The sequence below is a fragment of the Anser cygnoides genome, chromosome 2 (assembly GCF_040182565.1).
Source record: "Anser cygnoides isolate HZ-2024a breed goose chromosome 2, Taihu_goose_T2T_genome, whole genome shotgun sequence".
NCBI lineage: Eukaryota > Metazoa > Chordata > Aves > Anseriformes > Anatidae > Anser > Anser cygnoides.
Window position 1 is genome coordinate 133860010 of NC_089874.1, and position 14473 is coordinate 133874482.

General features: G+C 38.2%; 1 protein-coding gene across 3 annotated transcripts; it reads right to left on the reverse strand.

The window, feature by feature from the left end:
* Positions 1-765: 765 nt before the first annotated feature.
* IMPA1 (inositol monophosphatase 1) lies at positions 766-12952 on the reverse strand. Of its 3 annotated transcripts, none has more exons than XM_048068320.2 (9): positions 12802-12952; positions 11048-11129; positions 9767-9900; positions 8308-8412; positions 6985-7030; positions 6731-6839; positions 5865-5973; positions 4221-4372; positions 766-3825 (listed from the first exon to the last, which is right to left on the reverse strand). In XM_048068320.2, the coding sequence occupies exons 2-9, from the start codon at positions 11108-11110 to the stop codon at positions 3707-3709; spliced, it is 837 nt and encodes a 278-aa protein (XP_047924277.1). In that variant the 5' UTR covers positions 11111-11129; positions 12802-12952; the 3' UTR covers positions 766-3706. The 3 variants fall into 3 exon arrangements, with proteins under 3 accessions (XP_047924277.1, XP_013027865.1, XP_013027863.2); XM_013172411.3 differs by lacking the exon at positions 12802-12952 and adding an exon at positions 12554-12665; XM_013172409.3 differs by lacking the exon at positions 12802-12952 and adding an exon at positions 12494-12623.
* Between the last annotated feature and the right edge of the window lie 1521 nt (positions 12953-14473).

The following is a 14473-nucleotide window of genomic DNA, read 5'->3' on the forward strand; positions in this document are numbered from 1 at the left end:
ACAGGGCTGGAAAAAAGCCTGAAGCATCTTTCGCTTTGGCAACATTTTACACTGGGAAAAGCTCTGAAGGATTAGATTTACCAGAACTCCCTGCTTTGAAGAAGCAGAGAAGCTCTGTGGTTTGTCATAGACAATTGTCACAATCTCCCCTTCTACTCTGGTCTTGTGAGATGCCCACCTGGAGTGCCGTGTTCAGCTCTGGGGCCACAGTGTAAGGACATGAACATGTTGGAGCACCTCTCCTATGAAGACAGGCTGTGAGAGCTGGGGTTTACCCTAGACAAGAGAAGGCTCTGGGGAGACCTTACAGCGCCCTTCCAGTACCTAAAGGGGGCCTACAGGAAAGCTGGGGAGGGACTCTGTGTCAGGCAGTGGTGATAGGACAAGGGGAAATGGCTTTAAATGAAAAGAGGGTAGGCTTAGATTAGATATAAGGAGGAAATTCTTCACTCAGAGAATGGTGAGGCACTGGCACAGGTTGCCCAGAGAAGCTGTGGATGCCCCATCCCTGGAGGTGCTCAAGGCCGGGATGGATGGGGCTTTGGGCAACTTGGTCTGGTGGGAGATGTCCCTGACCATAGCAGGGGAGGTTGGAACCAAACGATCTTTAAAGTCCCTTCCAACCCAAACCATTCTATGATTCTATACATGGTGACTGGCTTTCCTTTCTGATTGATATGCTCAGCAAAAGCTACCTTGTAGGTATATAACCTTATATTAAATTATATTTTTAAATGATTACCAATTTTATTAACTTTGCCACTCTTTCAGAACAAAATAGGTGCTTTATTGTTTTGCACATTCTGGGAATACCTAATATATAATATCTCAAAAGCATTTTGATTACACAGTGATCATAAGTTCTCCATGTTACTACAACTTTTGTCAAAATTGCATGCTAGCACAGATCTAAAAAGATAATGCCTCTACACAACTACATTCAGGTGTCCTTTCACGTGACTAAAAGAAGTGGTCACATTAGATGAAGACTTATTTGAGAGAATTACACTTTACTGAAGTAGCAAACAGGGATTTCTGATCCCCCGTAAGGGAGATTGAAATTAAAAAGAAAGCAGACAATTCATAAAAGTTGACATTTATGGAGTCCACAAATAAATAAATAGATTACCCTGGTCTTCAATGTGATCAGAGTGAGAAAGCAAAGATGGAAAATGGCACTTAAAAAATTCTCCCTCAAAGAGCATTAGGAAAGCTAATGATGAGAAAGCGACATGCTTCAACCAGCTGAGGGCCTCAGAAACAAATCATAAGCAAGGTATTCGCAAAGTTTTGAGCTGAGGACTGACATCATTACTGTTATCTCATGGGAAGATGTTGGAATAGTCTCCCTAAAAACCTAGTGCAGGTATATACCCAACCCCACTTCTGTAAAAGCTCCACAGCTTATGATCTTTGTGTATCAGAGCCTAAGAAGAGAAAGTGTTCAATTCAGAGAAAGCTTTAAGCCCACAAGACCAGCTTGTTGGGACCCTGCACCAAACTACAAGTCATACTTTTCTTCCTAGTAGCTGGCATGGTGCTGTGTCCTGGATTTCAGAAGAGAACGCTGATAACAACCTGATCTTTTAGTTGTTGCTGAGCAGTGCTTACACAGACCCAAAGACTGTTTGGCTTCTCACACTGCCCTGCCAGTGAGGAGGCTGGGGGTGCACGAGGAGCTGGGAGGGGACACAGCCAGGGCAGCTGACCCAAACTGGCCACAGGGGTGTCCCGTAACATATGAACATGCTGAACAATGAAACCGAGAATGAGGGCCACTGCTTAGGTTCTAATAGGGCATCAGTCAGCAGGTGGATAACAACTGCATTACACATCAGTTGTTCAGTGCATTTCTTTACCATGATTATTTTCCCTTCCTTTGTTGTTCTAGTGAACTGACTTTATTCCAACACATAAGTTCTACTCTTTTACTTCTCAATTCTCTCCCCAACCCCCATGTGAGCAAATAGCTGTATGGGGCTTAGCTGCTTGCTGGGTTAAACCACATCACCACCTCATTTTTTTTCTCATTTATTTTTTTTAAGGTATGCCTCCATTTCACAAATTATTAGTTTAAAAAATAAGTTCTGCAGGATTTGCTCTACCACAGAAACGGTATAATAAACATACTTCAAGAAATAATGATGATCCCACATCATTTACAGCAATAAGGTTACAGTGAAATGTTCAAGCAGTTCCTTTCCTTGTCAAATAGGTGCTTTTAAAAGTAAAATTAAGGTGTGTTTTTTTTGACAAGACCTTCAAGTATCAGGCAATTGCTGATCTCATTCATATTAATAAATTGGCATTAGATACTATTTCAAATTAAATATTTCTGCAAAATGTGCAAGAAAAAAATCAACACATATAGGAGACTCAAATTTACAATAATAGAGCCTTTGGACAAGGAGAGAACATCATTTTCCAAAATAAAAATAGTGGGACAGCAGTACAAAATGCCAGGTTTTCTAAAACATTGCTGTGATTTCACTGGACCATCACTATAAGATAATTTTCTTTTGGAAACCTCAGACACAAAAATCAGTCTAAAAATTGAGCTAAGTTAAATAATTTTTACAGTGCATTAAATAACCAGTAGACTGATATTTTTAAATACAAAAATGAGAAGAATCAGTTTTAGAAGTTTAGAACAATGAACATAAAGTATTAAATTACTAACACCTCTAGATTTATAAACACTTTAGGTTTATATACACTACTTTTGTGCCTGTACACAATGGAAACCTGATACTGCTCGGTCACTGCTTTTACAACTTAAAAAAGATGTAAAAAACCTGGACTATTGGCTTACTTTTTGCCAGATGAGTTGCTGCAAATTCTCTTGAACTTTAAGGATTCCTTAGGTTTTTAAACTCATTCATCCATGGAGAAACCCAAACAAGAATAATGACTGTTATAACTGCCAAGAATGAGCTGATTTCAAAGGACAAAAGCAAATCATACTTCATCGTAATTTGGAGGAAGTCCATTTGTCGAGAGGAGATGTGCTCTGAACTTATTCCTGGGAGAATCGTGTGTTTTTTGGCACAATATTATTTTTCCAACTGTAATGAATTTGCAAGTATACTGGCCACATACGAGGCAGAAAAATATATTGCATTTATCTACCATAAGAAAGGTAGAACAATGACGACTAAAACAAAGACAGGCAACAAAGGCTTTAAATTAGAGTCAAAACTACACGCAACTAAAAAGGTCTGGAAATGTGTGAACTACCTCTAGAAAATACATAACAATGATAACACTGAAGAAAGCAACAAACAGGAGAAGGAGGGATAGAGACTGGAAAACAGTACTGCCTTGATCTTTTCGGGTTCGGGGTCAGGTGTCATTACGTGGTGTTTAGCCAGTGAATTTTGTTTTGCCACTTATGGAACTATACATCGAAGCGTCTCTTGCTATGTCTTCCAGTGTAGTATAAAACTTAAAGCTACAATTTTCATCTATATGTTTCTTTTCATAACTCTATGTGTGATTGTGATGTGAAATAGAATACCTAGAAGTAACAGCTTACTTAGACGTTGGTCCAATCTCAAAACACTACTTCACAGTCACATCATGAACTACCAGTACTGAAAGACTACCGTCTATTTATCTACCTTTTTATCAGGTTTAAGGTGTAGAACAGCCACCACATAACAAAGACAACCATTGCATAATTACATTTAAGGCATAGTTTTGGTATTCAATTAGTTGCATCGTCCCTTTTCAGAGGAATTATTTGAAGTGCTTTGGCTATTCTCTCAGCAATAGCTCGACTACTTGCTGCAATTATTCTTCGAGACATCAAGTCAAACGGTCCACCTAAAAATAAGAACAAGCAAAGTAACTATCTTATGGCTGGAGAAAAATTAGAAGTTGTTAAGAAAATAAGCATTAAAAAAAAATGTAAATGATTCAGGACCAAGTTCTGCTCCTGGATAAAAATGCATTTAACTCTACAGATACAGCATATGAACTATATTTAAATTTTCTTCAGTGTATGTTTACTGCCTTTTTCTTCCAAGTACTTAGCCAAGAGGGTAAAAGGTTGCATTGCAGATTAAGAAAACTAAATTGACTCTATTAACTGGATGAGAACTCTGTTCAGTAGTGGTAACTCAGAGGATTGAAAAACCTCTCTGCCATTTCAGCTATCTTTTGCTCCAAATTAGCTATTTAAAAGGATGACAGAGTATCATGCATTCCCCTGTATTTACCTGATACATCTAGGAGCACACCACCTGCTTCAGTAATAATGATTCCAGCCCCTGCCATATCCCAGCAGTGAATCCCCATTTCATAATAGGCATCAGCTCCACCCGTTGCCACAAGGCACATGTTCACAGCTGCTGTACCAACAGCTCTAATCCTAAAGGAAACATAGTTGGTTTTTAGTTGAGAACAGTTTGTAAGAAAGTCACAATGTCTGTGTACACAGCACAGAGAACACAAAAGCATCATACGCAAATGAATTGAGATAGAGAAACCACGACGGAATGCTGCAGTGAAGCAAGTATGTGCAACTAAATTACCAATTATTTTTTTCCACAGAGCTTGAACAGCTCTGTGAGTATAGAAAATTTCCAGAAATAACATTTATAAATTTCATTAAATAATTTGGTTTAGAGTGAAAATAAATCTTGAATAATTTCTTAACCTAAAAAAAATATTATGGAAGATACCTACCCATGAAACAGTAAGAGATATTGTACTTTACTTTTTGAATACATGAATTCAAGTAGAGCGTATATTGTTCTCAAACTGCAAAAGCAGTTACTTCAGTTTTTCTGGAGATGCTCAGTAAGCATCTCTGACTTGCAAAATACACTAACAGCAGTAATCACAAAAAATAAATTACATCGTATAAATTCAGTCTGGATAGCAATCAAAGCATTTTTGCTGTTCCAAATACCAATTTCTTTTGGAAATGTTGATGTAATTAATAACTGGCTTGTACAAATAATTATAATTTAATTACCAGTAAAATTTATGTTAAAATGTAACTGTACAGCTTCTTGCTGCAACTTGCTAAGCAACTTAAATTGACTTTAATCTATTTACTCTTTAGAAGTAAAATACCAAAGTTGAACTGAAAACACACCTAAAATATATTCCCTACTTACAATTTAGCATATATTCTTTAATGACATCAGAAAGCTTTCTGAAAGTACAAAGCATCCAAATGTTAGATGTCAAAACAAGAATCCTGAGAATCTCAGCATAAAACTACAATTGCTTTTAGATTAGAAATGAGAGTAGAAATGTTGTTGAACAACAGAAAACTGTCTACTGAAACCACCTTTATATAAAATAATTTGTGGAAATAGAGGCTTCAGCTTATCCGTAAAAGAGCAAACGGAATACACTGAAGTAAGACCAGTTTGTAGCTAATTCAAATTACTTCAACAAATTCAAAAAATTGGTACAGCACTGAAAGAGAAAAGGGAGATCTACTTTTGTCTTCTATATTAAAAAATTCAAAAATGACTATCATTACTACAGGGAAGGGGAACTAGAACTTAATACAGCTGCTTTAATCTAACAGCTGCTCCAGTTTTACTCCATGTCTTTCTCAAGAGAATGCGTAGAATTTTTTTTAACCTAAAAAATACAATACTTTTTACTCCTACAAACCCAAACATGCTTCAATTCTCACTACTATCTGATTGTTAGGGTTTTCTTATCTATGTCCCAGCCTGAAAAAAGTTGCAACACACTTGGATAGTTTCTCTGCAGAAGCTACTAGACAATAACATTTAGATCACATTTCACTTCTTTGTTATATGGAATGTAACTGACCCATCCTAAAAATGCCAGTATATAGCACTATCAGTAAAGATCAAAAATAAACAGTATCTTACCCATGAATAGGAATACTGAGAAGTCTTTCCATGTTAGAAAGAATTATTTTTATAGTCTCTGGATCACGATTAGATCCCAATTCTGTTACTAAAAGGGATTTTGTGATGTCTGGAAAAGAAATAAAACCTCACTTTTCCAACAGTACAACTTAGATACCTAATTACAGTTATTATGCAAGTTAAATTTGAACAGAGTTTACCTCATTGCTCTCTTATACAACTAAATAACAGTAAGGTATTTTAGTGTTAATATTCCATACTCTGGACGTAAGTATCTTTTCTTGCAGGGACAATGGCAGGATAAAATAAAATAAAGCCAACAAAGCTTGAGATTGTTCAACTGAGTATATCCATTAATTTATGTCACTTACTGAATTAAATTCTACTGCTAGAAAAATTGTAACAGTTTTCAGATTTTTAAAAGCCTCCCATTTTACATGTGGATTTTGTTTTGCATAGGGTATAGCATACTAGAGTGATACTGGTTTACACCCATGCTAGTTCACACCTGGAAGAAGTCAAATTTTTTTTTGATAGATTTGTTACAGTTTCTAAAGAACAAATGCAAAGGGATTACAGATATACAGGGAATAAAATTAATAATAATAAAAAAACACACAGACACACAAGGAATAAAATCTTCAACTGCTGAGTGCTGATCTTGCAAAGATCATAAGCACATTAAATGCGTAAAAGAGAACATAAAAGCCGTTTCTCAAACCTGAACAACCCATAGTCATAAAAGCCTACCTTTGCAAAGAAAAACATGGATATATTCAAGTTTTTTAGCACAAGTCCAGAAGTGTGGACGCATCACTTTCAAAATAAGTTGAATGATTATAAAAAAACTACTTTGTTCCACTTACCTTCTTGGCCTGATACTTGCAGTTTCTGACCATTGCAAAATGCACCTTTTCCTTTTCTGGCAGTATACATCTTGTCTTCTACACAACTATACACAATTCCAAACTCTATCTGCAAAATAAAGATACCTTAAGGTTGGTGGTTTTTTTCCCCTCTTTTCTTCCTATTTACTATGAGAATACAAACCTTAGTAATAACTAAAAATAATAAATTATTCGGTTTTGTTTGATCAGATAAAAAGTAATAAAAAGTATACCTTTTTGTTTACAACAAAGCCAATTGAAACTGCCACAAATGGAAACCTACAAAACAAAACATTTCACTAATTTATAGTGAGATACTATACTTCTTTAATTACCATGCTTATGCTTAACAAAAACAATGTTCACTTAAATGTAACATATTTGAAAAAGAAACACGAGAAACGTAAGAAATATTGATTTTCTGGGATTTGCACCATTTACTACAAAAATAGACCCAACAACACTATTTACGACTGCAAATACCAACTTTTCCACCCACTGAAGTTAGGCATGTTACATCTGGGCTTAGGGACTGTCACTATTTTACAGCCAAAGAACACAAGGAAGCCTCTATGCTACTAACCGTTGTTTTCAGAGGGAACAAACTGTCTGGCCAAACTGGTTTCATCAGAATAAGCAAGTCATCTCCCCTTCCTCCCCCCTCCATCAAAGCAATACAGAAGATATTGAAATGCGAAGGGAGAATGCAGAAAGAAGAGGGAAGGCGGTACAAGTGTATACAACATATTGGGCTGCATCCCAGTTTTGCTAAGTCTTTTAACGATCAACCAATTTTTTAATTTTATTTTATTTTACAATTTACAGTTATAAAGAATTTGCTTTAATTAACCTCTGCAAAAATTACAGACTTAAGTTCTTTTCTTGCAGCTTTTTAAACATGTTATTTAGCAGGATTCAAGAGCTGTTTAAAGTTGTGGCCCACATAGTAACAGTCATTTCAAAACTAGAATAAAGTGTGTTCAGAAAAGCTCACCGGTGCCAAAATTTATCATGTTTCAAAGATGAGGGAATAGGCAATTGTCATTACCCTGAAAGTACCATCATCACCCTGATGAAAAATACCACTAGGCAGTCACTGGTGGTAATTCTGCTTTCTTTCATGGCAGCAGATCATAGATCTCAGTGAATTTGAGATGTGTTAGAAATCAGCACTGGGAGCTGTTAGTGCCTTTCACCAAAACCTCTCTGAAGACGTAACTCAGAATTCTGATTCATGCTGCTTTACTTTTAAAAATCTGTCCATTTATCTTCGGCACCTGTGCCAGCACAGTACAGGCCTCACATGGAATTTCTGCTCTTGGTTACAGTGAGACTACCATAATCGTTACAGAATTACAAAGATGATAATGAGAGGTTTGCCCAATGTCTCTCAGTAAATTCCAACAGTTTGTAACCATTAACAGTTGCACAGTATCTCTTTTAAAACTATTTAGAAGTGAAAAAGCCTTACTTCCCTGAAATTGAAGAAAGAAAACAGTTTATCAGTTAAGCAGCTAACGTATCTTAAGCAGCTAACATAAAAAAGACAGGTAAACCTGTGTACGAAGTTGGTAGTTCCATCAATAGGGTCTATAATCCATGTGGGGTTATCTGTTAAAATGCTGCCCTCCCCAGCAGCAACAGATTCTTCTCCGATGAAGCTGAAGTAGCAAATTCATTAAAAAGATACAAAGAAATTGTTTTAAAAGTCTGAATCACAGTATTGTCCTTGAAATTAAAATTCTTAAAGTGAGATGGAGGTTTTTGCATCATCAGTGCAATATGTAAGAAGTTGAGAAATGCAGAACTTAGCTGGAATGCACCAACTGCACCTGACCAAGCTTGCATTGAAATTTGTAATGTCAGAAATGAACCCCAAATATGGGGAAATAAACATTATGTTTTAATATCCCTTACCAGAATTTACCATTAAGAACACTAAAGTTTTCATATTTTTTCCAGTAACGACATCATTCATTTTTGGCTCGAATACTTGCATCTATTTATACCTCTCAGTTTATTTGTACCATGAAGCATGGGTTTTTGCCTGTATTTTAACTGAAGAAAGCTACTGTGGTCAGGTACTGTTGGTTAGACCGCTGCTGTAACTGCTAGTCTGATTTCAACCCAAATACAACAGAAAGTTATAAAGTCTCAGAACTGTTTATTTTTACAAGTGCTATGAAAAAAGGTAACTTGGTAAAGGTATGAATTCCAAATCAGAGCTCTTCCTGAACAAGGGCATAGTGCACAATCAAACTAAAATATTTTAAAACGTTTATGAATGTCATAGAAGTTTATTTCATGGTCATTATGCACATCTGTATGCCTACACTGATTTGGTCAGGTTACTGACATCTTTCATCACTTTAGTTCTTCTAGCCCTACACATATTATGTTTCACATATACTGCTACATTAAGAAAATGTCCAGGAAAATGCAAGAAAAAATACCAAGTCTGGTTAAAAAAATAATATGGAAATTAGTATTTTGTAGAACAGACTCCCAGTTACGCAGAATCAGAAGAGCCTGCCTTCTTTCAGGGACACTTGATGTTCTTACGCTGTATGAGATTCGCCAGAGGTACACCCAGTACCACGGAAGCCGTCCAGCTTAGACAGTGAATGCATGCTAGTTTCAACAACAAACAAGAAATTCGGTACCCTGGGGCCACCCTTGATTCTCCAACATAAACGATCAAGAAGTTATTTACAGCTGGCTCAGTCTGAAGTGTCTTTCAGCATGAGCCTTGAGCAGGACTAAACGAGACTCCGTGGAGGCCCTGTTTTGTTACTACAGCTCTCTAACTTAATGATAAAATTAGTGAGCAATTAATTTAGAAGAATTTGGGAAAAACTACTTCTTTAAAACACTCAATATACTAAGACTAAGGGAGATTTCTATAATTTTCCAGCATGAAATGAAATGATAATGAAATTTTACCAAGCAAAGTCTAAGTTTTCCATTTTGTCACCTCTTCAACTCTAACAAAAGTGTACTGATGAGAAGCCGTACCTGTGAGAAGGATACTTTTCTTTTATCAAAGAAATAATGAAGCTTTCTACTTTTTGATCAGTTTCAGTCACTAGATCTACAGGTGAACTTTTAGTCATAATGGATTTTTCTTCTTTGAGTGCTCCACAGATTATCTGTTAACAAAATGGGGAGAAGGAAAAAAAAAAAAAAGCTTTCTTCATTAACAGCACGGAAAATTAGTTTTCACAAGAATTTAAGCATCATTTTTACCGTAACATTCTATACTACACATACAAAACACAAACAGTGACAAAACCTGGATTTAATTGCAGGAGCTGAGACTCATCATTGCATTTTTCTCCAGTCCCTATTCTGCACAAACTTTTACATGACCTTTACAATGGTACATGAAATTGAGCTTTATTTTGTTAGGACAAGTGGTGAATTTACAAACTTAAGTACCACAGTGTTGAATGAAACACTTAGGACTGAGCTTACATCATGCATTTTTAACTAGGCCTTGCATTTACGATCTTAAAATTGTCAGAATCAGCTTGAATAAGTATCCATGCCTCACAGCCCAGAAAATTATTTTACTGTAACTTAGGAAGTTTTTCTGGAGGAAGACTTTAATGGGACAATGTTCTGCAGAGTTTACACCTGCAGGGGACAGAATTAATATATGTGTCATCTTCTCTGGCTGCAAAGAGATGAACCAAACAGAACCACCATGAATAACTGAACATTTGCTAACCACTCTTACGACAAGGGTCTGTTGAAATGTGCAAGCTTTTTCTTGTTCTAAGCCATCTTAGATTGAGAAACAGTACAGTACTACCACCATAAGAGATACTTCTTTCTTGTAGATGCAAAGCAGTCTTCATAAAGAGAAAACAATATGGTATCTTGTGCCAACAGAACAAGACACTGCTGTGTAGAGTTGACCGAGGTGCTCACAAAAAAGACTGTCAACAGCTCTTAGGTGCTCAAAAAGTAAGGGGGACAGGTATGGCTTAAGGGAAAAAACAGATGCTCTTTTTTTTTTTAAATATGTATTTAAGAAATAAAAGATACTCCTTAGTCTTTATCAGACTCTGGTCCAAATGAAGATGCAAAGTTGTCTTCTTGAATTAACCAAGCTGAAAACATGAAAGATAATCTTGAACTTGAATATCATTGAACAATTGTGCTTTTTTTTTTTAAAAAAAAAAACAAAACAACAAACTCCTCAGAAGAATATCTCAACAACAAAGCTCACTCAAAAGCTACATACATAGCTTCAATAAATAACATTGGTAGTTATACATAGTTTGTCCTTACCTCCCCAGCTTTTCTTGCTAAAGTAACTGCATAATCCATACATTCTTGCCAAGGATCCGCCATATTTTCCTTGATGGATAGCCTACCAAAAAGACGTATTTACACAAAAATTAGTATGACTTTAAATATATATATATATATTTTTTTTTAATAAATTCCACTTCTTTTACTCCCCCTGTTCTGGACCACAATGTTTTCTCCTGACTGGAATACAGAAGTCTGTTCTAGTCTTTACCCTAGAAAAATTAATTTCAAAAGTATGAAAACTTTTGTCTAAGTTACACGGCATTTTCTACGCTTTGTGATTATAAAGGTATAACATAAAAACATTATCAAGCACAGAACCTCAGTCTCAAAAGACAGATGTATATACAGGATTCTACATTTAGATACTGACCTCAATGCATATGAATGCTTTGCAAAGTAAGTGTGGTTACAGACAAGCACATTTTTAGATACAGTATACAACCCAGGCTCTGTTTGTTTAAAAACAGAATCTTCACTGTAATTTACTACAAGACTGTTGACATACAGCTTGGTCTATTTTTAAGTATGGTTTAAATGAATTTACCTATCCTAAATTAAAAGGGAACAACCCCCCAATTTATTTTTTGATGTTTATTCTGCTATGCTTTTAGGGTTTTATTCCAAACACAAATATGAAACGGTTTTGATTCTACGTAAAAATGCAGCATCTCATAGTCATTTTAGAGTATCATCTGTATTCTCGAGTATTATTAAATAATACAAGCTACCAATACCTAATTTACGCATGTCTATTTGGCAGAAATCATGTGAAATACAAATCAGCATATCATACATTATGTCTGACACACCCGCCACAGAACCACAAGTTCATTCAGTGCCACAGCGGTATTCTGAACTTTGCAGGTTTGTTTCCTTTTTGCAACCTAGCCCTTTCGTAAGCCTTCCAGATAACTTCCTACTTGAGTGGTTTCATCTTTGAGATGGGATGACCCGGACAACAGTTGTGTAACTCGCTGCAAACATGCTCATAAAAAACAGCACTGGGAAGTGTCAAAAAAAAAACATGAAATGGAATCGCCACGACCCATGAGCCCCCAGTACGACCATCCTGATCTAGAAGCCCTTGCTTCTTTTAGTCTTGGTCCTAAGCACCTAGAGAAGGCAAAACCAACCAAACAGACAGTTACAAAATGCGAACGGGAGGATGGTTCCACCGCATCGATAATGCACTTAAATCACACGGGGGCATTCCTGCCCGTGCCAGGAGGCTGGAATTAGCTGATTTTTAAGGTCCCTTCCGAGCCGAGCCATTGCATGGCTCCACACAGCCCTCTGAGCACAGGGTCTGTCGCGACAGGCACCCTCGAGTGCCTCCACACCCAGCACCACAGCCTCATGCACCGGAGAGAAAATAGTCATTTACACGTAAAAACTTGTCAGAACAGCAAGCCTACACACATTCTAACTAAACACCAACACTTGCAGTTACAAAAAGAAGCGTATTTTCTCCCAGCTCACTCTCGCCCCGTGACCGCTGTGTCCCGCAAGCTCAGACCCGCACGGAGGACGGAGGTGCGGCGGCGGAGCAGCCACGGGCCCCAGCAGGGCACAGGGGCACCGGCACCCAGCCGCCCCGAAGGCTCACAGGACTCCGAAGGGCTCCGAAGGGTCCCGCCAGGCCGGCAGGGCTGGAAGCGCAAAGCGCCGCTCAGCCGCAGGGGCAGCAGCGCGCCCACAAAATGGCGGCCGGGGGGCTCGGGGCTCACCTGGCCTGGCAGCGCGCCCCGAAATGGCGGCCGGGGGACTCGGGGCTCACTGCACCTCAGGGAACCGCCGCTCCCTGTCAGCGCGCTGCCGGAGCAGCACTGCGCATGCGCGTACGGCGGAGGTGGGGCTAGTCCTGCCCCTACACGGCGGGAGCCGGGTTCTGCTGCGCATGCGCGGTGGGGAGTGAGACCTGCCCTGAGGCGGGTGTCAGGAGGGGCGCGGTGTCTGCCGCTGGGGGGGTGCGAGTCACAGCGACTGCAGAGAGCCGAGACAGCCAGCTGCCTGCGGGGCTTGTTCTCCTTCCTTACGTCTAGATTTTTCCCTAAAAGCCGTGAAACGGCCTCTTTTGCTTCCTCACTGGCTCCCCCTGCTGCCAGGTCTGGTGGTCAGGTTAACATCAGCAAACTGAAAGACCACTAGTACTGTATATTTTTAAAATACACAGTAAATACTAACTTATTTTCCAGAAAAATAGCTTTCAAACGATTTTTTTTAATTGCAGTTCAAAGTTTGTATATTCATGGTGACTATAATAAAAGTGGTATAGAGAGGGAAACAAAAATCATTGCTTTCCATTGTAAGGTTGAATGAACAAATCTTCAATTTTCTGTGAAGTCTTTTGACCCTGTTGTCCTTCATCACGCAAAGACAAAACACGGAGGTGTTCTCTTCATAAAATCACCGGATCATCGCAGGACGGTTTGGGTTGCAAGGGACCTTGATCTCATCTACTTCTAACCCCCCTGCCATGGGCAGGGACACCTCCCGCCAGACCAGGTTGCCATAACGGCCCTAGTCACTTCACCTTTCCATGTTTCATCCTTCCCATTTTGTAAACAGGCATAGTCATAAAGAACTTTATCAGTATATAACAGTCTTTAAAGAACTGCACAAATACCTTTTTTTTTTTTGTAACTATTTTGCACATCATTCTCTGCAAGATTATAGTAAAAGCGTAGAGCCGACTCAAAGAGTTACTTTGGCTGTGATTCAGCTTTTGTTGAGACAAGCTTCCAAACAAGCGTCAGTACACACTATAGAGAACTGCAGCAGTATTTTTAAAGTGGCTTTTTTTTTTAGCGTTAATGGCATACTGACCATCACAGCAAGTTTTACCAGCTCCATAAGGGTATTTCAGAATCTGCATTGATACAGAAATCACCATAATTAAAACAAAAATTAAAACAAAAATGCTTGAAATTATCTCCTTGTGAGTTTAGGAATTTACCTAATCCATATCACAGCAAAATGGTAATTTCCATTCCAGATGAAAGAAAATCTTATTTTTCATGCAAGAGACCTGCTAAGAGAATTGAGCTGCAGGGCTATGTATTTTTACGTGACATCTGATAAGCAAGATGAACAGAGGTGATCTGTTGACAAAAGTCTTCACATCAGACAGATCACGCTCCAGGGCACACACTTTTGTGTCTTTCTGAAAGACATGCAAAAGGAAAGTGATGCAAATAAAAGTATGAGAGGTAACTTTCTGCTTTCTCAGTGTGATGTAGCAAGAGCTAGTGATGTAAAACTGGGAGGAGTAGCTCATACTCCAGAGGGCTGTGCTGCCATTCACAGGGACCTGAACAGGCTGGAGAGTTGGGCGGTGAGGAACCTCCTCAAGTTAACCAAGGCAAGTGGGCCCTGCACCTAGGGAAAAATAAGCCCATG

What these genes read in the sequence shown, in the direction of transcription:
- IMPA1 (XM_013172409.3), bottom strand. An exon ending in TAGCAAGAAAAGCTGGGGAG is followed by an intron (nt 9,901 to 11,047) that starts GTAAGGACAAAC and finishes TTTTGTTAACAG; the next exon opens with ATAATCTGTGGAGCACTCAA. An exon ending in GCTTTGTTGTAAACAAAAAG is followed by an intron (nt 6,840 to 6,984) that starts GTATACTTTTTA and finishes TTTATTTTGCAG; the next exon opens with ATAGAGTTTGGAATTGTGTA.